Source organism: Aptenodytes patagonicus, chromosome 15 (genome assembly GCF_965638725.1).
Source record: "Aptenodytes patagonicus chromosome 15, bAptPat1.pri.cur, whole genome shotgun sequence".
In the NCBI taxonomy this organism is placed as follows: Eukaryota; Metazoa; Chordata; class Aves; order Sphenisciformes; family Spheniscidae; genus Aptenodytes; species Aptenodytes patagonicus.
The window spans coordinates 8,890,547-8,917,431 of record NC_134963.1 but is presented as its reverse complement, the minus strand read 5'-3'; the positions used below and the strand labels follow the sequence as shown (position 1 = coordinate 8,917,431).

The 26,885-nt window shown below is 42.0% G+C and overlaps 1 protein-coding gene across 1 annotated transcript in view; it reads right to left on the bottom strand.

Moving 5' to 3' along the window:
- GRK3 (G protein-coupled receptor kinase 3) overlaps window positions 1-26,885 on the bottom strand; it is a 74,886-nt gene that overhangs the window by 34,311 nt on the left and 13,690 nt on the right. Inside the window, exons 2-3 of the mRNA XM_076353291.1 lie at window positions 22,422-22,498; window positions 2,337-2,410 (exon numbers count right to left, since the gene is read on the bottom strand). Of these exons, the coding sequence (XP_076209406.1) occupies window positions 2,337-2,410; window positions 22,422-22,498 (151 nt within the window). The remainder of the gene's footprint in view (window positions 1-2,336; window positions 2,411-22,421; window positions 22,499-26,885) is intronic.

Below are 26,885 nucleotides of genomic sequence, written 5' to 3'. Positions count from 1 at the left end.
AATCTGTTACAACATTCCTTTTTGATTACTTATGACAGTGATATCTTCAGTATATAAAAAGATGAAAACGATAGAAAAAGATTCTTCTTTATTGACAGCGAGTATCTAATTTGAGGGGGGAGAACTGTATATCGCTAAGGATTTATCTCCAAACTGATAATCAGCTTAACCTATTTTGTGCTGTTAGCCCACTAGCAAGAAAAATTTTGTATCATCAGCTTAAGAGTAATCCAGACAAAAGGTTACCTCAGGCAGCATTTCTAATTAATACTGAGCAATACAGGCTGCCTTTTAAAAGCACGTGTGTGTGTTTTAACTGAAACCAGCACCTATGATAGGATTAACTACAGTTTTATATTTAGAGTGTCACAAATATAACAAGGAATGAATGGAGCGGTAAGACTCATCAAGTTTCCTGAGCGGTCCTTGCGGAAGCGCTGACGGAGCCCTTTCAGCAAAGCAGGGCTGGGGAAGGACACGACACGCTCCATCCGCACGCTTCTGAAGTATTAATCCTTCTGGATGCACGCCTGCCTCGGGCACCATGTCTGTTAGTTTCTTCACTGATTATCTCATGACAATGGAGTACAACTGACCTTATCGATCTAAAGCCACCTCTCGTATCACTCTCCGGAGGATCCTCTTACCCATCTGCAGCATTTGGCAGGGCTTTTCTGCAACCCTGCCACAGTGACTCCCAAGAAATCTCAGAAGCTAGCACCAGCCTCAGCTGTCCTTACGGCCCTCATGCAATGCCACAGACAGCTGTGCTCTGTTGCCTTTTCTACAGGTAAAAGGATGTTAGAGAAAGGCATGAGGCATTTGAGAGTGCGATCCAAACACCAGTAACTTCAGTTGCACCTCCTTTTCTACAAGCCCAGGCAGCTGCTCAACATCAGCTACAGACAACAGGGCATCGTCCTCTGTCTGGGTGGGTGCTATAGAGAAAGAGGTGCCTGGGACTGAAGGCACAGTGTTTGGGCATCTCACTGAAGCATGGAGGGCACGGGGAAAGCTTCAGGGAGCGAGACGAGGGATGCAGAGGACCAGACACGCCGCTTCCTCCGGCGGATGACACGGAGCCAAGCCAAAAGCTGGCTGTGATGCCCACAGCACCAGCTGCCAGCAATGCCAGGGACAAACAAGCAAACTGCATCGGGGAACCACGCTCGATTTTCTGCTTTTGCTCTTTGGGACAGTATAAGATAAATTTGCTCATTTTAGGCCTTTAAGGAAAATCTTCACTACGGGCAATAGATATGAATCCATGTCCCACGTCAGCTAGAATAATAAAAAGCATTGGTTTTGCTTTCAGGTTTTTTTGAAAGAAGGAATCCACTGTTTTAATTCCACTGAGAGCTGGCAAATGTTACTTATTTTAACTTCATCTCTGTTTTGTAGCAGAACTAAGATTTATCATCATCTTCACAAGTGAAGATCAAAAGCTTATCCCATTTCTCAAGAACATACCTGGCTGAACTTAAGATATCAGAGATATTTAACAAGGAGAGACTGAGATGAACCTAATTTCAACTCATTTCTTATGAATATTTCAAATGAACCATAGTCAAAGAGTGTACCTTATGATAGAAAAAAATAATAAACCTAAAGGTATTCTAATCCCTATTAGTATTCTTCCCCTTTCCATCATTCTCTCAGTATTTTCCAAGTTATCTTTTGACACATGAATGCGGTGAATGAACATTTGATTAAGTGGCTGCTCAGGTAACTTTCTTCCATTGTTTTGTTTTCAACATATTATGCCTTAAAACTAAACATACTTAATTCTTGAAGGACAAAAACTGTAACAGTAGCTTTTAAAATGCTTTGTTAGCTTATGTTTAATAAGACAACACAGCTTTAGTATATGCAAATAAAAGCACTGTTAGAAGTTGAGCTAGAGTAGGTTTTTCCTGCAAATATTCCTTCCATTTTCTAAACCTTAAGTATTTGTCCAATAAGGGGGGGGGGGAATCATCTACGCTACTCTCATAACATACGCTGTAAGAGTACCGTGCCAAATTACCAACCTCATTAAATAGTTACATTGCTGTTTTTAAAAGTCTCTTGAACATGTTTAAAATGATAGTTTTGTCCCTTTGACAAAGGGACAAAGGTAACACTGTTGTTGTTACAAAGGGAACAACCATTACTGTATAAAATATTGTCTCTTATGAATCAACCATTCCACTACGAAGTTGAAATGACTCAGAACAACATGCACCCTTGCACACCGCTCCTTCCCTCTCAGCATCCCCTGCCCGAGGACTAGAGGGACAGCCTTCCTCAACCTCACTCCCCCGCACAGTCCCAAAACTCCAGCAACAGCCACTTACCTCTTCATAAAACTTCAGCTGAGGGACAGCTTCATCAATCTCATTCATGCAATAGTCTTTAAAAAGCAAAAATCCTGCAAAGGAAAAAGGAAAAAAAAAAATTAGAAAAAAATGTATCATTACTACAATAACTTGTAAAAAGGGATACAAAAACACCCGGGTAATACCATGGATTGTATATACCTGTGTAAGTATCTCTAGTTGCCAAGGCTTAGCAATACTATCAAGCGGCTCTGCAGCATTCTGAACAGAAAAGGATCATAAACCTCACTCACCTCCCATAGGTGTATTAAGCATATTCCAATTTCTACGTGCTGAGAATTTTATGAGATGTTTAGATAATGCACTGAAATACCCCATTCCTCTTCATGGATCAGATTTTGTTTCTTTTTTCAGAGTAAAAACTAGATACTATTCACGTTTTGGTTTTTTGAAATAGATTTACCTACTTTTTATTGATAAAAAGCAACCTCTTCTGCATTCCAATTTTAGAATTACTGGTTAACATTACCTCTAATAGGTTTTATAGCACAATAAATTATATCAGGATCTTTATAGTTCCTTTGCAAGTAATTTAAAGCATGACCTCTGCAGCCTGCTGATGAGTATTTTCCGTTATAAGTTATAACGGAACCGTGCGTTATAACGCACCGTTACAAGCTTCATCTCACGGAACGTCTTTGCATTCGCCTGAGCTGGTACCTGCTACCCTTTTACTTCACATGGGTATCTGTTGTCACAGCTACTTGTCCGGGTTATCTGCAAGCCCCTTAGAGCTGTAAACGAACGTGCTTTCAGTTCACTGCAGCAGGCAATACCTCTCCTTACTTAGAATTACCGCGTACTTACTGAAATCACACCCAACTTTTGGAGGCAAGACCACGAAAGCGTAAACTTAATGCGAGCAAGAGAAGGCAGAGCAGCTAACGCGAGGGCTGGCGCTGGCTGGGAACCGCTGCACCCCGCTCCCCTGCTCGGCTCCTCTCCCAGCAGGGCAGCACATCAAGATACATAACACCCCTTTTCAACTTAAAAAAAAAAAGTATATATACGAGACGCCTATGTTTTTTTAATTAAAATGTAGTTGTAATTTGAACTCACAGCAAAATTATATTGCCAAAAAAGTAGCACATCACTGTGTGCTCAACTAAGAAATAATACAACCACCTACGACATCTCGTGTTTTCCAGAGTATGCTATCTTTAAAAAAAAATGCAAAACCCACTTCGTGTGCTACATAGTAATTTCATTGTAGTGTGTACAGGAGAGCACTTAACTGTCAGTTATGAACATCATGTCCTTTCAACTCATTATCATTCGATTTTATCAAAGACCTAAATAAGAAAAAAACCCACCAACTACTCAGAAGCAAAACCATTAGTCTCAGTGGACAAAGCAACGCTAATCATGCAAAGAGAAGCTTTAATTTATGTATAATGAAAACATTTATCAGCTTCTTGGTAGCCCCTCTAGCTGTATCTGGATCCCAAGTTAAATTTCCTATTGGAAGAGCTTGTTTTCCTGGGTTCCCCTGGATTTATTTGGTCACAATCAGAATACCAGAAAAGGGGTTATGACCAGACAACTCCTATACTCCGCTCGGCTCATTTAGCTGATTAGGGTGATATTTTGAAGATTATACAAACCGAGTTTTGTTCTCTAAATAAGGACAGAAATCTAATTAAGAGATTCTCTTATGAGATTCTCCAAACTTTCTAATTATTCTCAACAAAAAGAATCATTCTTGAAATATTTTGTAACCAAATGTGCTTTTTTTGAAAACAAACAGGCCAACCCACCCCAAGTTCTCTATTCCTTAAAAGCAATTTGCAATTAGAGTGTTTTTTCCTCTTTCTCTTTTTTTTAAGGGCATGTCTTAGTTCCTATTTTATTGGAAATATTCTTAGTAAGTTGTCTTCCCTTATTGCAGAGGAGACAGGAGAGAAGCGGCGGAGCAGCCCCAGCAATCCCCACGCCTCATAGGAAGGATGGAATTCCCAGCCAGGCACGCAAGAGCCACCCACTGAACCAGGAGTCACCCTGTCACAGCAGGGGACACGAGCGCTCTCTCCGAGCACCCACCCCGAGCAAGTCACAAACTGTCCCCACCGCTGCCAAAACCACCCGAAGTCGCTCATCTCCAGAGACCGACAAAGCGCACCTCCGGACAGCACCCCTCTTCTTGCATTCCCCTGCCTGAGCAGCAAACGTGGCACGAACCCGGTTTTGAGAAGAAAACCTGCCGCTTACGGAACCGAACCCAATTCATTATTTTACACATGATCGAAACAGCAGCAGCACCGAGCAAAATAATGCTGAATTGACTAAACTTTTATTTGGACAATGAACCAAAGAAGATTGCAGTCATGTAATTAAGAGACTAAAGAGTGGCACAAACAGCAATGAATGCAGTGAAAGAAAAATCCCTGGCGTGGTCCCAGCTACTGGCTGTTTACCAAAAAAACCCACAAACAAAAAAAAAAAAACCACAAAGACAACTGTGGGAGGAGTGTGAAAATATACCAACACAAATTTTCAACGATGCCATGCCAAACATTTTAGCCCTGTTTAATATTTTCCAAACTTTTTAATTTAATTATCGCAGAGAAAGAAAAGGCTCACAAGACTGGAGAACAAGGAACAATAGCAGGCTTATGCTGCCCACGTTATACAGCCTGCTTCTCACCAAGTCTCTTTTTAAACTGCATTGCTATGCAAAAAACTAGAGACATCCAAAACAAGAAGTTAGAAACTTTTACAGATGATTAATGTAGTCATAATAAGTTACGGCCATATGAATCAATACTGAGAAAATGCTGTTAGTTAGTTCCCAGTGAAGATGAGCAGAATTACTACAGCAGCATTTTAAAGTGTACCGTAAAATAAATAAGTGATTAAAAAATACTGCAGTAAAATAAACTATAGCACGAAACATCTCTTCTCCATGAAGTTACCAACGTTGTAATTATTCACTAGTAGGACACCCAAGATATCTGCAAGCCTGTCGTAGACAAAACCATACGGTGGTTCGTCCAGCTCAGCAGCACCCTGAAGAGCAGCAGGGCGGTGGGGAGAGGACGGGGGGAGACGGGGCGTCCCCTCGGCCCACGGTGGGTGGGCACCGTGCACGGGGACTGGTCCCGCTCCTCGCCCCGGGCACAGACGTGTTTGTTACAGCAGGAGGCCACACAGAAATTCTCTCGCAGACAGAACAATGGTTAAGATCTTTTTTTTTTTATTGTAATTTTTACAAGTTTCAAGAGGGGAAAAAAAACCACTTGAAAAGGTCAGTAGCATCCAAGAAGAATATTATTCTAACACTTGGGGAGTGTTCAACATAAATTAGAGCATCAGCTTTCATCAACTATTCACCATTGTCTTTTCAGAAAAAACAAAAAAAACCATTCCCTGTTAAGAAACGCTGTTTGATACCAGTTAAGTTGAAATAAAAATAAGATATTTCAAGTTTCCTTTGAAGAACCTATGGACTGGGAGCATATAGGTACATATATTAAGGTATACTGTATGCATACATGCAGCTTATATAGTCATAAAAAACCTGGGATTTCACATGGACCAACTTCCCTTGACAGAAAGGTTTCCAGTATTATTTTTTAAAAGATATGCTCTAACCAAACCATAAGAAGGATTATGTACCATAAGCTTACCAAGCAACAGTTCAGAAAGCTAGACACCTGCACTGCTCCGCAAATAAGTACCAGGTTATTTCATCCTACAAGTTTTCCATGTGACTGTTAGTACAGATCCATACCTTACAACGGGAACCTATGTATTTTGAATACCTCCAAGAATACATTTCTAACAACTATGTGACGGTGCCTGCACCGGTCACTGAAGTACTGTCTCGTGGCTTCAGCACTGGAAAAATACTTTAGAACTGAAACTGGATAGCCAGCTGCAGAATTCATTACTACTTCTGCGGTGGCAATGAACAAAGCGATTGCTCGTCCCGCGTGGGAGCTGTGCCAGCGGCCTCCGGAGAAGGGGTCCAGGTGCTGCGGCAGCCCTCTCCCTGCGCTGGGGAAATGAACTTCCTCCTGACTATGGTATTTTACATGTGATTGACGAAAATCAGATTCTTTCAGAGCTTTTTAAGTACCTCCTAATGCTTGGCTTGCATTAGGCAACCCTGAGTGCTGCTCTTAAAATTATTAGCAACACGGACATCAGAGAAAATTTGGGGGTGTCCAGCACAACCTTTTTCTTCAGCAGGTTGTATACGGGGATGGGTAAGCCGAGTGATGGAGTTCTTTTTAATTAATTGGGAATCTCATGATTAATGAGATTTTTTTTTCCACTTGCCTCACGAAAACAGGGGGCAAAGGTGTCAAACTCAGGCATTTTCTCTGTCAAAATGACAGTAATGTCAGACAGCAAGATGCAGGCAGCAAAATGCATCCCTCCTCACCCTGCCTGGATGGAGAGCTGCTCATCTGCCCAGGTTCGATGTCGGCTGGCTGAAGAGCAGCTGCGTTGGGAAGCGGCTGGTGGAGGCGAATCGCTGCCACGGTGCCAGGAAGACGGGAGGTCTGCAGGAAAACTTTATTTCCAGGGATGATTGATCAGAGGCTGACGGTTAAGGACAAGGAATGAAGAAGGATCTGGGGACTGTAAGAGACTCTTGCGGAGCCTGGAGGACAGAGATGTTACGGAAAAATCTTTGGGGAAGCCAAGAAACAGAAACAGATTGCAAAGCGATGAGAGTGGTTTTTAGTGACTTGTAATTACTTCACTAAAGATTTACAACGGCGGAAAACAGAATCAGAATCTCCACTACCCAGTTGAGAGTATTGCCCAAAAGGATCTAAAACTCCTAAGTATTAAGAAAAATTCAAAAGATTTTGTAAGTAAATTCTTCATTTAAGAAGTCCTATTCTGATTTTCATGTTTTTTTGAATGATTAGCCTTAAACCATTAGCTCTTTTACAGCACAACTGCAATTGCAAACGTACTACTCCTCCTTCGTCTTGCATTTGCAGCTTGTCTGACTGTGCAACCCACGTCCCCAGGTATCAGCACACTTGAAGTCTTTCCACTGTCCTGAATTCAAACAAAGCCAATTAGAGCTTAATGTTCTTCATACCACAAGCGATTCTGTTTCGACCTCCCGTTGTATCAATGGATTCTGCACTTCCACTGCAGCATAAAGGAAATCTCTTCTTTTACTGATGTTCTTAGATTGAGTGAAAAATTATTAGCCAGAAACCGTAGCTCTCATAAAATAGCAAAATTAATTGACAGATGCAGCACTGAATAAGTGACAGTAGTTTTAAGAAGTTCAAGGAGAACTGACGAAAAGCACAATAAGCACAGTTAACTACACACAGAAAAATAAGACCAAGAACAGAAAGCAGGAATTAAAAAAATGATAGCGTTAAGTAACAGATAAAAGGAACCAGCAATTATTTATGAAATAAAGATGCTGACAGCTTCTGCTTTAAAGATTTCTTCTTCTATACTATATAATTTCTGCAACAACCAGATCACTAGTTGTTAAGGGGAAAAAAAATATATTTTTAAAAAGCTTTTTCTGGTATAATACATAATACATACATGAGAGTGCGAGACAGCACCTAGCTCCAACCCTCTTCCTTCCCAGTCTCTGGACAGTAATTTTTTCCCATTATCTTTTTATGGACAATCCTGTACAGCTAAGTTTGCCAAATACCATTAATTGCACTAACTCAAATTACCAAGACAAAACGACTGTCAAGGAGGGATAAAGAAGACCCTTGAGGTTTGCAGCTCAGTCTTAACTGGACACTCGCGACCAGGTAAGGATGGGGAGACGCGGAGAGCAGCCGAGCACCAAGGGACTCGGGTGAGAAGGCCTGCACCCGCTCGAGTGATGAGGCCATTCCCAGAGCTCGTCCCCAGCCGGGCGGGGTCTGTTTCACAACCTTGAAGGGGACAAGGTGAGGGAATTAAGTTAACCCATCTCTTTTTAAAAAAAAAGAACACAATTTTTACTTCTGTATTTATTTCAAGTTATGTTTTTCTAACATCATTTCAGAAATTTTGCATGAAATCCTGACTCTTAAGTCAACAGCAACCCCCCACCCCACCCCACCCCTGATTTAATAAGGCCTGCCTTTTGTTTCCCAAACTTCTTAGGGCCAGGCTCGGGCAGAGAACAGAAATGCAGCTGGTGACCAGCCCACATACTTCTGCCAAACTTGGCCTGGCCACTGACGCCATGGCTACAAGCTGATTACGGGTTATACTATTTTATTACCCCAAAGCAACCCTTCTGTGCCGCTTCTCACTTCCATGAAAGGCTTCCACGCCACCTTTCTCCCACCAAACGGCCGGCGGGTACCCCTGGCTACATGCCCATGCCCCACGAGCCTGCAGCTCTTCCCAGGCCATCCCGGGCTGGCACGTTTATCCATTTAACACACTCCATCTACTTCAGTCTCCTCTATGAAATTTTGAATTCACACCTCTGCAGTTGCCCTGGTTTGATGCAAGCCCAGCGCTTCTTAGCGGCCACCCTCGGCTCTGCAGCGAGACCGATGCCCATGGGCCATATCCACCCTGGCACAAGCGAGGCTCCACCTGAAGCCTCCCCAAAACGGCCTCCCAGCACGGGACTGCACAACGCTATTGAGACCAACAGAACAGGGCACTGCTTTGCCAAGACACACCATATTTAGAAGCCACCTGTTTGTTAGCAGAGTCTTTTTTTTAAACAAGAAATAAAACGTGCAATGTAGAACCCTTCTCTTACAGTTTTAATAAAGAAATGCTGCCCTTTCCACTTGCAGAGATGCTGCCTTCTCATTTTACAGTTACTTGTAATTTTCCTGCCCTGCTACTAGTGTTATTAAAGCAGGATGCATTGCCCCCATCAGCAGGTTCGGCGGGCATTGAGCCACACTCAGCCGCGACGGCTCTGCCAATGCTCACCAACAGGACGGCAGCTCGAGCCACGCTGCCAGCCAGCCAGAGGGGCGAGTGCTGGCCGCCTGCCTTCTCCTACCGTCTAAAGGTCACCTCCGCATTCATAATGACGTATCCTGATCCTCACGATAACGTCAATTAACTGAGCACACGGAATCATAAAAAAAATAAATTAACGAGGAACTCCATAATAAAACAAACCTTGGAGAAAGCTACTTATCTAATTCCAACTGGAATTTTATCAGTATCTGATTCAAATACCCTTTCAACAGGAGTCAATAAAAATCTTATTAAAACAAACAGAAGTGACTAGGTAAGACAGCAGAGCTAAAAATAGACACATTTAGCCCTGATATAAGTATTCACAATGTCACTGATTGAAAGGAAGCCGCATCTATTTACAGCAGACCTGAATGTGGCCCAAAATGCTGATGTAGACTCTTTCTAGTAGGCAAAATAGCAAATTAGAAAACAAAAATATCAAGCTGTTTCCAAATCCTAACTAAACGTGCTGTGTATAAATACGGAATAATGAAAAACAAATAAGTAGCGACATCTGCACCAGAATCAGTACAGGCTCGCTTCCCGTCGACTGCGGCTAACGGCGCCGACTCCCAGGCAGGCAAAGCTTCAGCACAAGCTTCCCCGTATCAGGCTGCTCAGGAACGCGCGCTGGTGCTCTGCTCTGCAAACCCTGCAACACAAGGGTTTTTCCTCATTTAGGGCACTTCAAGGTCTCTGTCCTAAGTCCCCTCCAAACCTTTCTTATTTGGCTGAATTCGGACAACAGCATAAAGAAGTCAGAGGAGCATAACCAGAGGGACATGTGCACGCAGCGTTATCACAGACGCCTCATCCCCAGAAACGCCTCTTCTACAGAACTGCTGAAGAAACTGCAGGACAGCACGCAGGAACAGCAAAACTCAACTAACACACCGTAGTGAAATTACTGTATGTTTATGTCTAAACCCAGCTGTTGGGTTTTTTTAACCATCTGAAATGGCCCTCACCTGCAGGCAAGGCTTGTTACTGGTGCAGATCTGCCGTGTGACACCCGTGAGCTCTTCCCCAGCACGGTCCGTAGCCTCTGTACAACAGGGAGCCAGGACCATAAACAGAGGATCACGCTTGGCTTTTCTGCTGGAAAATTACCATTCCTCCCAATGTGCCATCTCATTCTTTATCCCGTTTTATTTTATTTGTCTCAAGTGATGTAACGAGCCCACGATCGGTACCTATAACAGATCTGGGTCTTAGACACAAAACATTAGGGGTAGAGGCCTATTATTAAACCATATAAAAACTGTAATTCAAACAAGCCTGCCGTTGTTACAGAACATCCAGTCAAGTTCAAAATCTTGTTCTGTATGGTATAGGCACTCAGTTGCCATAGCACAGGACAATTAAGACCACCTAAAAGCTCCAGAACTGAGAGAACCACTGATTTCCTTGTTCAGGAACAAAGAGACTTGCTACTACCAGGGAAAACTCATCTGCGTAGGAATCACAGCTTTGGCTAGGTACAAAGCCACAAAAATCCTCACAGCCCAGAAGGCACCACAGATTTCACTACTTTTCTTTCCAATTATGAGCTATTTGTCCTTAACCTATTTTTCCCTAATAGAGCCTAATGTTCATTCACTTTTCATTAAAAATAATACATCAGAACAAATTAAAACGTATCTTTGTGCATAAAAAGCAGGGTAAAAGAACAAATTATATTTTACAAGACAGGACTTGCATACAATGGTGAGGCGCAAAGAACAATTTCCCTAGAACAGAATCAAACTGAGCCCAAATTAGTCTGCAAGTTGCCAGGTAGCTTGTTTAATGATGTCTATAAATCATTATATGAAAATAAACTTTAGCTAAAAGGTTTCAAAGTGTCTTCAAAGAAAATCCTTATTTCCAGGCATATTTTCCATTAGCTTTTCACCCAGTGAAATCACTAACACTTGTTAAAACTTGGTCAGCCATCTTCCCAAATGCTAGACCTGTGCATGCCTTAAACCCTGCACGAGAGCAGCAACAGGAGCAGGAGCGCTGTACTGCTCCTCCAGCACACACATTTCAGACACGATGGAGCAGTATTCCCAGATTCTGTGTCAAACCTCAATACAGGCTTACAAGGTAGAGGATCTTAAGCAGCTAATACACCGACTTACTGAGAGCATTCAATTATCATTCTGCTTCAAGCCCAGAAAAGCAGTTGGGAGCAAAATACTCGAGGTGGATAACAGAGTGTGCATTTCAAACGGGAAGGCTCATGGTAAACACCCTTCCACATCCTCTGACAGCAGCCAGGAGTTCAGCACTTTCAAAGGGTAGGACCAGCAGCTGTCAAGATGTCAAGTGGAGGCACACCAATTCAAATGATAAAAGGATTTCTAAGGAAAAGAAGAATGTGCTCTATTTTTAACACGCAGCTGTAAATCATTAAAAAAATGTGATGTCTGTGCTTCACCCGCTGCAATTGCCACTGGATCTTTGCCTCAAAAAAAACCCCACCACGTATCATCTTCAGACCCTTCAATATTCAGTACCTCTGAATATTGAACATGCAATAAATCATTTTTTAAAGCCATGAAAAGAATGAGGAAAACCTATATCTGAACCACATTTAGTACATATCTTTCATACTCTAGTTTCCCTTAACGTGCAGAATTCCAGTTGACTAAGGGAGATCTATACAAACATTGAAAGTGGAGTATCAAAGGCATTCAACGTATAGAAGGTGAAAGAAAAAAAAAGGGTCGTACATAAGAAGAAGTACCTCTAGAAGACCGAGGACTAACATCACTAAACAAAGATATGTAAAAATATTCTAATTTTTAAAAGGACAATCAAATACAGACTTGAAGCATTTCATTTCAATCAATCAGTTATTGCAAAAAATGTGAATAAATTCCTTCACTAAAGCTCATCAAGAAATACATAGCACTTGAGGTTTTGTTCTTTTTTCACTTGTAAATAGAAGAAACTCCCACTGCTTTTGCAAGTGGTATTAGCAGCTATTAGCAAGCTAACAAGTATTAGCAGCTTAAAAACGTCATGACTGTTGTTATTTATCGGTTCTTTCCCCACGTCACAACAATATTCAGTCCCTATGAAGGACGTGACAGTTGTTAATTTTCTTGATCAGTATTTTTCCATTACACAACTTTTTAAAGTTACTTACATAATGCAAGCCAATATCCCTTTATTATTGAAAAGCACACTATTTCTTTTGACATGCTCTAAGCTATGAACCGTTCACTATTATGAATTATTTAACACACAAAGTACACCAAGAGGTGTATTTCTGTTTCTTAGAAAGGGCCTAGATCTGTGTGTTTTTTCTTGGAGGAGAGTGAGGTGATAGGATCATTTAATGAAGACATGGAATAATTTCACAACAGAAGGGTATTCTCAAGTCTCTGATGCCAGTATTCACCTTAGCAAGTACTGTTCAGTATCTTATCCACTGTAAAGAATCAAACTGTTCTGCAATAGCATCTAGGAAGACTGTTGTACTGTGGTTAAAAATCAAAACACAAAACCAGTAGTATTCAGTTAGTAAATACACACAGCACTTAGTTAGGTAAAGAGGAGCAAAACCACTAAAACAACAGTGACAGAGAACAGATGATTCTCCTACATGATTTTTAAAGCCTTTCTCTGGTTCACTCTGTGCATTATAAGAAGAAAGCTGCTGAGATCCGGAGGTTCAGAAACAGATGGCTCTACTTCTCTTCAGACTTTCCCCTTCTAATCAAAGAAATTATTGACAGAAGTATCTAGAAACATTAAGAAACGGTTTTGCATATTTCTGACCCTACCTATCCAACCACCGCAGACGTGCACACATTTGAGAGCAGAATATTATAGAGGCACTGGCTGGACATAATGCTGTCAGTGGAAAGAGGCCAGGAAAGAGAGAAGCAACTACCCTAAAAGGTTACTGCTCTGTTCCCCTACAGAGTTTGAAGATTCGGAGGTCTGATGGTGTACATTACTCACCTTCTGACAGTGCACCAAGTGAGGTTCGGCAGCAAGAACCTCGCAAATCTGGACCAATTCCCCAAGGGATTTGCAAGTTGTATTATGCATCGTTCTTTTATAGGACAGATACTGGTATAGAACAATAAAGGCATTTGAAAGGTTTATAGTAAATATTCATGTCTGTTCTCTGCTCTACAAATGGATTCATGAGATAGTTGATAGCCAGAGCTCTCCAGCTTCTCTGCTCTGCGACTTTCTAACTGTTCTCTCTCTTAAAAGCACTGCTGAAAGTTAGAAGACTTAACAGCGTCAGTAATTTAGATTCTACTTACTCTTCTCCTGGTTTCCGAGCTTTTCTCCTGTTACTAATGAGTTATCCCACTGAGATGAATGAGTAGCACTGGCAGGACCAGAGAATCTGCTTTATTAGTAGTACAGAGCTATGCAGGTAAATCTCATTAAAGTTGTTATTATGCCACGTTACAGACATGGAAAACCAATATTTACCTATTTCACAGTGGTGTTCAGAGGCTTAATTAGCCTGTGAATTGTTTCAAGACACATTGATAAAAACTCCACGGGAGTGCAACTGTTTCGGATTGACTGAGAAATTGCTGGTAGGGAGGAGGGGGAAATCAAGATTGTACACCATCACTGTTTATACACAAATAGGACATTCCATCAGAAATGGGCTAAGAAAGCTCAAGTGAGTACAAGCAGATAGAAAACACTATCTTTGGTGCGGAAGTGACTTTGCACTATATTAAGGATGGGGTTTATAACATTTTAGCTCAAAGCTTTCCAAACTGACCTTTGCAAGCCCTCCTTGCAAGTTGGTAGTGGACCTGGCAAGCCACAAAAGCGTAACAAACAGCTCACCTAGCAGTAGGACCTAACTCTGGAGCTCACCTAATCTCTGTCCCACGTGCAGTGCCTGCACAAAGACCTTTTGGAGGCCACTGCAGCCCAGCTGCAACACCAGCGGTGTGCTGGAAATGCCCATCCCTCACCAGTACCCACGCAGAGAGCCTTAGGCCGGCTGCCCTCTCCTCGGCTCCCCTCGCCACACCTGCACGCAGCCAGATGCCATCTCCCCTGCATGCCAGCAAAGCCGCTGCAAACGGAGCTGGAAGGAAAGGCTGGAGACTCGCCGCTGCCCAAACCTCAGGTGTGCAGCTGCGGGATGACTGAACAAATCACTGATGGCCCATCTAATCTGAAAGGAATGAGTTTACGTACGTGCTTCCGGGGAAAAAACAAACCAACCTATGAAATGTACACAAAGTCACTGCAGGCTGTATACAACCAGCCTGGGGTATACCGTCCAGTATGTATTTTTGCTAAAAACTTAAACATGAAAACACCCAAGTGAAATTTCATTCAAATAATTTATAATTTGTTATCTCTCTATATATTCATTATCTATCTTGCTCATTTTCTCTCCTACAGTACTACTACTGGAGTTCAAAATTTCCAGTCTGCCTGGAATTCCTGATAATCTAACCCAAAAACTGTATAATTACACTGCTCTGCTCAGATAAAGACTATTTTTCCCCATGACTTAAATCTTCCAAGACATATGCTGTATATAAATGCTAATATATATCAGCATGTGTACATTATCCATTATGTGAAGTTCCAGATGATAGGATATATATATTTTTCCTACTTTAAAGCTCAGACTTAATCTGCAAGTCCACTGGGAAATCACACAACTGAGTATCCTCAACCCCTCCACAAAGAAAGGCATGGGAGTATATCAGGCTGCATCCCAACAAACAAATGCTCAATTATTTATGATCGGAAGAAAAACCAAAATGAATACATTCATTTTTTATAGTGACTTTAGATACTATTTGTCCCTGACACGCAAGACAGACACCTCCTTAGAACTGCTTGCAGGTAAAATGCACATAAAATCTACAGCAGGAAGCTTCGTCAACATCCCTCTAAATGATCTTCAACGTAATTCATGCAAGTATATCATTTATTTTACCACAAAATAAAAGTATGTTGAAAGAAATGTAGCTTCCAGTAACATTTAAATTATGACATAAAAACTGGATCTTAAATCTAACACTAATTCGGTGGAAAAAAATTGCATAAGCAAAACAGACTGAGTTTTATAAGAAGGCTCTGAGTGCGTATTTTCTCTCTTTCACTGTCCACACCCCAGTTTGACACAAGCGGAGAATCGCTGTAAAGGAACAGCTCCACTGTGAAATGTCTTACATGAATAGTTTCTGTTTCAGTTTACAATCACACAGTTTCCGACATCTATTTGTGGTTTGGGTTTTGTGTCATTTTTAAACGATCATACGAACTGTGCAAGGAAAGCATGGGTTCAACAGATTCATAAAGGCCTCCTGCAGACTATCCACAATCCAAGTTTGAGTCTAAACTTGAATCGAAAATAAGAAGTAACGAGAAAGAAGAAGATCAGTCTTCAAACAGTATTTTAAATATAAATTTTTGCTCGTATAGTTACTTCCTAATTTTGATGGTGTCTACTTCCGTATGGTGGCCGTCTTCCCCAGGTCAGAAAAAGAACCCCAGAATAAAAACACTTGAACAAACAACCTGCCTTCTTGCTCTTACAGAAAACCCGCCAAGCAAGCAACTATTTTCCCTGTTGTACGGCTGCACATTATTTAACATCAATATACCAGAACAGAGTAAAATTATGGCAGTGCTACAAGTCTCATGAACGCTGTTGAGAAAGAAGTCCAAGGCTGTGACACTTCCAATCATTCAAGTCTTAGATCAGTAGCTAATGTATGCCCCTTGGTGACTTTGGCTCTAAAAATACTGTTTTTAACAACACTTCAGCACAGGTTTTTGTGCGGCCCCTCCTCCCCCCGGAAGGATGGCGGACCTCGATCCATCCCTGCGGGGACTCGCACACATCGACTCCCCAGCACGCCCGGGCCAGCCCTCCGCTGCCGGCAGCCCCGGTGCCCCCGACGGGTCAGCCAGAGGACGGGTGGAGGAAACGCCGCTCGCACGACTCCCCCTCCGCTCACACGTCCTTCCCTGACGGTGCAGGCAAGCGCGCAGCTTCAGAGTCATCGCGAGCGGCTAGAAATGACTAGAAGCAAGATCTAGTAATGATTTTGTCATCCCCCGCTCATTTAATGGCCAAAAACTCAGGTGCTTTTCTTTACTCCCAACGAAGTTTTATTGCTTTCATTGTTGTTTCCTCAGAGGACTATTTAATTAGTTCAGAAAGCCAACGGCACATAGATCTTATGCTCAGATTAAACAATAGCTTAAATAATGCTCTAGGGAGGTACTTTTCCCAGCCTGTTATTTTTAGGTATCTTGGGGAGCGCAGTGCGCTGTGCTACCACACTGGCAACAGAAAGAGGAAGAGCAAGAATGTTTTTCTCAACAGTTTTTAACTCAAGATCCATCTAATGATTAGCATCAAAATTCTGAAATAATGAAATATGATGGGTCCATAACTAGAGAAACAAGCAACAGAAAGCATGATTCATTGCCCTAAAAAAAACTCTTCAGCTGTTCTCACCCTAGTTTGTTGGGTTTGTTGTTTTTTTGTTATTTTGTTGTTTTTTTTTTAACAGAAAGTTGTCACTGACATAGCTGGAGGAAACAGCAGCCAGAACAGCCAGGAGCACATTTCCCTCTAACTGCAGAGGGCAGGCAGAAAAGTCCCTCCCCACAGTTGTAGGTTGTCTGTGCAGAAGGAACTACAAAATAGACCAAACGCTCATCTGCTCTGGAAAGTCAGCTAAAAAGCTACCAGAATATACGCTAGCTATACTTAGCTGTAGCAGTATAAAGGGAGCAGAGAAGATGCGAGAGAGCCCCTCACAAGACATGCGTGTGTAGGAAGAAGCACTGATACAGATGGCAAAATGCTCACCCTGGCTGGGAAGACCTCCAACTTGGAGCCTGCTGATTTAAGAGGATATAAAAGACAGTTAAATGAATCACCCAAGAAAGATCATTCCTCGCCATACAAAAGTGGATGGTAAATAGGAAAAAAAAAAAGTTTGTAACTTGTTACGTCAACTACAAGTTTTTTTAATTGGTTCTTTTTACAAGTGTTATATTTCAAGAAAATAAAACAGGAATTAGATCCAGCTTTGGGGGGGGGGGGGAGGGGGGAAGCAAGTTACTTACTAGGCAAGGTGAAAAGCTTATATTGCAGTATGACCACCTGCTGAAACAGCTAAAATATGTTCTGTTCTCATCTTTCCCCAAGACCCAAACCCAACGGCTCTGTGCAACAGATGAGAAACTGAGAAGGACGCAGACAAACTGCCATGTCCCACCAGCTTCCAAGCAGTCACCAGAGAACTCAAGGCCGAACCTAAGCCAGGACCTGAAACTGTAGGATGCTTTACTGTCACATCCCAGAATTTCTAAGCCAACTTTATTCACTGCCTACCAGGTAGACGCAATTTGTCAGAAAGTCCAGTGTCAGACCTAAGAGTCACTGAACTATAACTGGCAACAAGTTTGCTCCAAAGCATTTAGCTTTAATAACCACGATAACCCTGTTCTAAAGTAATATTATGACCTAATTCACTCCCTTTAACACTTGGCAGTTGTGCTTGCTGCAGCAGACCCCGATCCGCCCAGCAGCTACGTGCATTACAGCTCATACCAAAACTGCCCTCTGAAAGCACCATTTTTACAAGCGCGCCCACCCTGCAGCGCAAGGGAGCACAAGAAGAACTCCACATGCAATTTTAATGCAGTCGTGAAGCAGAGTGGATTCCACATGTAAATTATAGATAATGGGATACCAGAAAACGTCTCTTTTTCTAAAGCAAACACGTAATCTGGTGTTGTAGAAAACAGGATGTGGTGAAAAGAAAACTAGCTAAAGGTGGTTATGCACTCCGCTTCGAGACATGCTGTACTTCCCCATGAAGCTTCTGCTGTGGAGGAAGCAGCTTCTGCGGGAACAGCCGGCTGCTGGGCTATTAAGCACTGCCAGAGCATTTTTCTGGGTGTCTCTTATTATCTTCATGTCCTCTGACTCCTTAGGCAATTCTTAGAGAGTTCAAGATCATTCTGGAGCATCACTCCTGCAAAAGAGTCATGCCATCTTCAAGAGATGAGAGCAACCTGTTTGCCTTCATGGAGAAAAAGATGTAAATAGAGGACAGACACTTATTTATGTAAGCGTTATGAAGTCTCCAGGCCATTTTCATCCCCGGGCAGGCTGCTGCCACACTGCACGCTGACAGAGTTGCCTGCTCTTATTTTGATCCTAAAGGGCAGAGCAAAGGTTTTGGTTTCCAAGCCCAAGCCACCCATGCGATTCCCTGCAGTTGCACACCTGGGGGAGGTGGTGGGGAGGGAATTTGGGCCGATCTGTAAGTGTAAAGTGTACAGTGTCTCACACTGTAAAGTGTGACCTGGAAAGCACTGATCCTAAACGGATTTAAAGGCTCATTAAGGATAAACACTTGCAGCTGTTAAGATCAGCACCATAATTAGACATACTCATAGGAAAACATCCAACAGGAACGACTCCATCTAGGACATCAGAAAGACTTGTATCAGACAACTGATCAAAGCCCTGTTTTTCACATTTGAAAGAAGGATACTGAAAAATAGAAAAAAACCAATGACCTGGAGCTGTAAGAAAGAATTGTGGTCTGGAAAAAAAGCGCTTAACAGTCCTCATCTACATCGCTTGCCAAGGAAAAAATAGGTAGCTTGATGAAATTTTATCATTAGTATACAGGGAGAAAGCACTTGTTGTGGTTTAACCCCAGCCAGCAACTAAGCCCCACCCAGCCGCTCGCTCACTCCCCCCCGGTGGGATGGGGGAGAGAATCAGAAGGGTAAAAGTGAGAAAACTTGTGGGCTGAGATAAAGACGGTTTAATAGGCAAAGCAAAAGCCTCACATGCAAGCAAAGCAAAACAAGGAATTCATTCGCTCCTTCCCATGGGCAGGGAGGTGTTCAGCCATCTCCAGGAAAGCAGGGCTCCATCATGCCTAATGGTGACTTGGGAAGACAAACGCCATCACTCCGAATGTCCCCCCTTCCTCCTTTTTCCCCCCCAGCTTTATGTGCTGAGCATGACGTTACATGGTGAGGAACATCCCTTTGGACAGTTGGGGTCAGCTGTCCCATCCGTGTCCCCTCCCAGCTTCTTGTGCCCCCCCAGCCTGCTCGCTGGTGGGGTGGGGTGAGAGGCAGAAAAGGCCTTGACTGTGTGTCAGCACTGCTCAGCAATAACGAAAACATCCCTGTGTTATCAACACTGTTTTCAGCACAAACCCAAAACATAGCCCCATATTAGCTACTGTGAAGAAAATTAACCTTACACCAGCCAAAACCAGCACAGCACTGTATACTAGATGGCTCTTTGACTGAGAAAATAAAGGCATAGGAAGAGCCAGTAACAAGGGGATGAACCAGCAGAATTACAGCTCATGATGAGAGGCTCGTTTGACTCAGGCTGATTTAAACTCCTCTGAGCAGGAGCTGCCTCCCGCGGGGCGTCTGCCCCAGAACCGCGCAAGCAGGTCCAGCCTCAGATGCGGTCTCTCCACATCCCCGCCACACAGAGATAACAACAAGAGTAAAAAGGTGATTAGACTTTTAATTACCTCACTATATTTATTTTCACAGCCTTTTGCATAATGCATGCCTAAAATTGAAGGTACTTTACCACAAGCAACTATGCTAATGTCTGGAAACAGAACTAATTTAATGGCAAAGAACAAGCTAGAAAACGCAGTAAAATTTAAATGAACAATCACAGTAAGGAAATATTTTCCAGCGCAATGCAAAGTCTTCTGTTAAAAATGGTCATGTTTATCTTTGATCTTTTTTTTCTTCCATTCTAAATCCTTCTTCAGAAGAAGCCAGCTTCAGAAGTAACCGAAACTCCAGCAAAGTGGTCACAGAAGACCTCCTCATTTCCAGGTAACAGAGGGCAAGTACCGCTATGACTGTACCAAGGGGAGAGGAGGAAAAAACCTCTCTGCACATCTGTGAACTATGCATCTCAAGATCTGGGGGAGAAACTAGTATGTTAAAGAAACCCTGGGCTCTAAAATTCCAGGTTTGATGGCTACCAACATGGGGAAAAAAGAAAGATAAAATCCTTCCAAGGTTACAGTTACCTAACTATAATTGCTATAGCTTACCAAAATATTCTTCACTGTTCTCTGAAACCAACTATTAATGAAAAGTATTCAATTACATAAATAGAAATATCCATTACATATAAGCTGTTCTGACTTTTTTTTTTTAAGGGGGGGAGGTGGGGGGAAGACTTCTTCATTTCATTGCCACCAAACAGAATCAAACAGTTAGAGTCAGCCTGTGTTTGGTTGCTTAAAATTCTACTTATTTTGCAACTGCCATGCCATAGCAAAATATTAATGATTCAGCACAGACATCTAAACTGAAGCGCATACCAAGAGATGTCAGCACAAGCAAACGAGGTATCTATGCATTTACAGTGTAAAATTTTTGGCCAGAATAAAAAGTCATAGTTTTTATGCACAAAGATACAGACTACACTTCAATTACTGTAATACAATGGAAAGCTCCATGAGACTTCTATGAACACATACTTTAGACTGGTGTTTCCACAACCCTTTGTATAAAGCTATGAAACCCATTAATAACAAACTGTGATGCTATACAAGAATACTATTTATTTCAATGTGGCAATACTTAAAACTCTCACTCCAGAATATTCTCATACCTACTGAGCTGCACATTTCCAGGCGACCAGGAAGGCTGGACATTTCTGCTCCAGCCAGGAAGGGAGACCTGCTAAAGTTCAACCATCCCAAAGATGCCCCCATTGCACCACCTTCCCCAGGAAACAAGGCGCAGCAGCACTTTTTTCTTGGGCATTTGCTTCCACTGTTAATTACGGTCTCGGTGTATTTCAGACGGGAATAGATCTATTGATCTCCTCGAGTCTTCCCATTTTATGGTTTTGTCCCTGTTTTCCAACACAAGAGCAGCTGTACTATCCTAGCAGACATATGCCAACCCACTTCTCAAATCTACTGGGCAAAGATTTCACAAGCCCCTCATGAAATCCATTCCCCTGCCTTACTACCCATCCTACTACTAAAATGGTTTTGTTCATATCCAGGTTTTGGGGTTTTTTTAATTCATACATTAAGCCTGTGGAAAATTGACTAACCTCATCATTTCTGCAACAACTTTTCTGTTTTTGAAGATTGTTCAACCTCACTTCTCTCTTTCATAGCCGACATAACACCCTATTTCAATACTTCCTTGTAGGTCATATTTAGCAGACTGCTAAGTAAGGTCTGCTCATTCCCACTGCTATTTCCTGGACTCTTTCCAGCAGGTCCATGTATATTTTGTAGTCCAGTGCCAGGATGGACACAATATTCTGATGGACACAAGAAGAGGATTACTTCACACGCCTCCCTGGCTACAATCCTGATTTTATATTTAGTCGTGTGATCTAGCTGAGACAATACAACCTACAGCTCTCCGTAACAGCCAAGTCAATTAAAAATGTCTACCTGATCAGTGATTCTCCACCCTGTATTTGTGTAATTACCCCAGCACAGGTGTAGAGGACACTGCTTGTTTTGACTGAGAAGCACTGCTGATCTGACGCTCTTGTGCAAAATCCCTGGATACATCCTTCCACGTTCACACGGAAGCACTGATAACTGTTCCTCAAGTCAATTCTCCCAACAGTTTCGCCCCCTGCACACAGCAGTTTCACCCAGGCCACATCTCCCTGTGTTGTTAGCAAGAACATGATGTCAGACAGTCAAGACAACATGTATGGTATCTTTTCTACTACTGCTCCCTTTATCAACAAGGCTTATTATCCCTGCAGAGAAAAAAAAAAAACGTTTAACTGATGTGACAAATTATATTGTTGACAAGCCCATACCAAGTAATATAATTTTCTCCTTGATGTTTCCAAATAATTTAATTATTTTTCCAGTAGTTTTCCAGAACATGAAGTTAAGTTGACAGATTGCCTTGCTTCATCTTCTTCCCTTTCACAACATTTCATTTTATTGAAGACCTTTGTTTTACTAAGTCCCGTCCATATTCCAGTGTTCTTCAGACTATCTACAACATTGATTTTTCAGCAGTCGTTACAGAGAAGTGGCAGGCGAGCCAATCTTAACAATATTTACATGAGTAACATTTTATTGAAATAGGACTTACCAATTTTCTGATGAAAGATCTTGTCGAAGGTTAATTCACCCCTTTCCTCAAGGTATTTCTGCATAACACTGCGGATACTGGAAGAAAAAAAGAAGAAAAGAAAAAAAGGAGTTACTTGAAACTACTTCTTTTAAACCAGACCTTTAACATATTTTGGAGAAAAGGATCACTAAAATGAAACATCAATGGAAAAGACTCATGAAAAATGAGATACCGCTGCCCATCCACTGCATCAACTCACAGCACGACAGGCAGCCTGCTGCTCTAGCTAAAGACCATGAGAGTTCATTGAACTACAGCCATTAACGTCAACTGGCCTGTAGTCAAGTCACAAACACAGAGGGATTGTTGAATTCACAGAATTCAACGTTGCAATTTATTTTATGAAAATTAAATTTTCACCTATGAATACCTTTCCAGACATCACCTTACCAGCCTGAAATTAGACTTGCAGTCTCTATATTGTGATTTTTTTAAAGGTTTGTTTTTTTTTTTTTTTAAAAAGGTTCTTAGAGTTTGAGGTACACAAGAAATATCACTTTTCCCCCACTGTAAATATTAATACTATCCAACACAGGATATTAGTAATATTAGTACTTATTCAGTGTAGAAGAGAGAGAACTTTTACACTTCAGGCTTAACATATCAAAAGCCTACACCACACAGCGTGATGTTGCTAGAATTCCCCTTTAAGAATCTGTACTTATCTAATAAGGTTGAAAATGCTGCAACTGAGCATAAATTGGAAAAAAAAGCCATTGGTGATTGCACATAGTTCCCTTCACCGTATGCCACTACAGAAGCAAGAGCACAACAGTTTAAAGGAGAGCTCCCAGGCTTCCCCTGGTTTGTCCAGCGGGGTTTTTACCCCAGTTAGATATTGGCGGGTTGAATGGAAGGATAGTACGGGGCTGCCACCGGGAGCTGGAGCACCAAACACTGGGTGTTTTTCCTCAAAAACAGAGAAACGAGACTGCAGGCAGAAGCACACAGGCAATATCAGGTGGAGCCCTGGACTGGCCTTGCCTTGGGCGAGCTGAGCCCTGGGGTCACAGCACTTCCCAGGGGACATTCTGGTCATCACTTCGTTTCTTCGTTCTTGCATCAGGTTTTAGCTTGCACCATGTAAAATAAATGTACAAGTCAATCAAAGCTACATCAGGCTGTTAACACTGCAATTGCCATATATCATTTGGAAAACGAGCCAACATAAGCTCCGTTAGGCCCCCAGCTTGGCTGCAGTGCACTTAACATCTACTTTGCCTAATTTATAATGTCACAATCACTCATTTAAACCACATTAACAAAGATTTCCTTTATTTGTCAAGTAACCTCAATATTCATTTTAATATAATGCCTATAAAAATTTCATACGGGCAACAATACAAGTACATAAATTTTAAAATCAATGTAGCCCAGCAGTACTGTGCCTTGGTAAAACAACAATATTGTCATAGCATTAAGTCAAACTTTTACCAGGCTATTTCTGTTTCCAATTTTAAAATTTATATTTTCATATGTACTATTTATTTTTATAAAAATAACCACAAATACCCTGTACAAAGTACTCATGCCCTAAACAAGATTGTTGAGTATCACTCACATTTCTGCAGAACTAAGACTGAGCACCTAATCCTTGTAAAACGCGAACTCTGAACTACTTCATGTCAGGAAAAAACTGAAAAACCTACTTCTGAAATGCAGCAGAACAGGCCAGTTCTCATGCACAAATTTTAACATTTTCTGGAGAGGAAAAACTAGATTTCTGTGGTTATTTCTCATCTGTTTTTTTCTCTAAAGCCTCTTCATTAACACGTACTTGTGCAGGTTTGGGTCCTGTACCCACAGAGCTCCCCGCGAGCAGCAGAGCCCTGCCCAAAAGGCTGCAGGACTGTCTGTGAGGTCTGCAAAGGGCTGAGACCGTCCCCTCTCATGTGCTTACAAGGACCCCATCACCAGAGCACCTGAAAAACCTCACAAATATTAACAAACATCTCTTCCATCGTCTTTGAGGGAGGAAAGTATTTGCGCTCCTCCTCAAATGAGGACCTGAGGCATGAAGTCTGAATGACTTGACCAGAAGTCTATAATAAAAGCCAAGAAATTAACTCGAAGGCCCTAACCCCCATTCTAGGAAATTATTCTATTAATAGTTTTTATGTATATCTCAGAGCCCACATGGAACACAGATCTATGAACACTGTGATTCAAAACAAGAACTCCAGAGGCTAACCACCACATCAAGTTAAACAAGAATTGGGAGGACTAAACGTCATTAATCAGGTTTCAGTCTATAAATTATTCAGTGATGAACTTGCTAGTCTTTTTATTTCTTCATTAAAAACTAGGTCTACTCTCTGTGTATTTTTACATCCTAAATGAAATACTGATTTCAAATGAAGAGGAAGCAGTAGTAGAGATCATGTTCTGTACTCAGGAGAAGCAAGGTAGTAAAATAAAATTTATCATACAATTAACAGAATTGCAAAATTTGCCACCTATTCTATCGGTAGATTTTAAAAAATATAAATCCTAGCTTAACATGTTTAAAATGGTGACTGTAAAACTTAATTCTTCTCTTAAATCCATAAAATGTTAGCATATCGATGGCAAAATACCTCCAGTTGTACTGACACCGTCACATACCGGTGAGCACAGGCAGCAAAAGCCGTACAGCTTCCCCCGGCAGCACTCGGCGGTGGAGCAGAGCGGTCAGGCTGGCCGGACCAGCGGGACGGCCAGAGACACGCAGCAGCCTTCAGCCCAGGAAGGTTTAGGAGAGCCCTGCAGCTCTGCCCGCCCGTGGGCTCCTTCCCTCTGCATCCCTTTTCTCCCAACCATACCTTCCTCTTGTCTCTCCATGCTTACAGGAGGACCACTTATAAATGAACATGGAGTGCATCACCGAAGACCACAAACTTCCCTCTCCTCTGCCTCCTGGTTGACCCGAGCCCATCACCGTGCCTGCACTCGGAGCGCTCTTTAGCAATGTCCCATTCCCACTGACCGCTAGACCATTAGTAACATAATAAGCCTTTTTAATAATAATGACATCAAGAAAGCTTTCCTCTGCTCTAACAAGTGCACTGCAAGAAATTTCATAAACTCCTCTTAGTCTAGACAATGGGAGAAGATAATGAAAAATTTAACATATGACTGAAGTGTCCAGGAAAAAACTCCGATGGTGTAACAAACAAATCTCTCCAACGCTTCTCCTCCCCTCCCTTGACATCTAGTACTTCTGGTCTGATGGATAGCATGTCAAAGGAACAAAATGTTTTTGCAGCTACAGAATCTGAACAAACCTGTAAAATGATCACAGGCTACGGAAGTCCACGCTGCATTCCAGCTTCTAAACAACAGACTTTTACCCCTTCAAAATCTTTTCTCCTTATCCACATGAATAAACAGGAATAAATTACACAGAGTGGATTATGACTACCCAGAATAATCACCTTCTAATTCTCACACAGAAGTTAAAGGTAAAAACCCTACTGTGTTCAAAAGAAACTAAGCAGAATCCATATATCCTTCAGAAAGATGGAAATTTTTTAAATGGAGCCTAGAACGTTCCACAAACAGGAAAGAAGGTTCCCTCTCTGCCTTTGTATATCGAATCATTAGTTGCCCTACACGTAAACAATCTGGAATTAAAAGCTGTATTTCACAGAAAAGTAGCCATTTCTGAAAAGCTTTCCATATCCAAATATGCTTTCAGCGCAAACAATGCGCTAATGCGAGAAGTGGACTTTTTGCCTAAGTTCATCTCAGTTCACAGCATGATCTACCTTAATAGCAACACTCAAAATAAGCAGAAACAAAAGTTGGCTAAAAATGAAATCCAGGGAGACTTCAGAAACAAAAGCATATCTGACTGTACTGTAGCAAAAAAATATATGGACAAAAGGTTTATTTCAGATAGGAAGAAAATAGCAAACAACAAAAATTTCAGAAACGCTCAGTCTGCTGTCCACATACCACAAATGGACTGAAATAACAGGACAAGTATACTTAGGGGAAATCAAAAGTCAGGCTTAAAATCTCGTGAGAAATGCAACTTGGACTCTGGATACCTCTTCGCTGGTTTAACGGGGAGCAAATTTAAGCGGGTACCTGGGAGCACAGTGCAGCCCTTTGCCCCGTGACCAGGCAGGCAAGGGAGCTGCACCGGCCCCAGGACCAGGCGCAGAGCCGCACCCGCGCCGAGGTCAGCCAGAGAGAACTAACGTAGCAGTGAGACAGTAAAGAAGTTTTGGGAGAGTTTTTTTACTGCAAATTAAACGAGTATCTCGATCCCTCGCAATGCAGACAGTACCCATGTAGCGCCTCATGCTGATGTTGAGGGGTGTGGGCAGCAGGGTGCCCCAGCATGGATGCGGGTGCTCAGCAGGATCATCTCTTGCAGCCCCATGGGAGAAGCTGCCCTTAAAGACAGAGCTGAGCAAAAACACCAGGCTTGTGAAG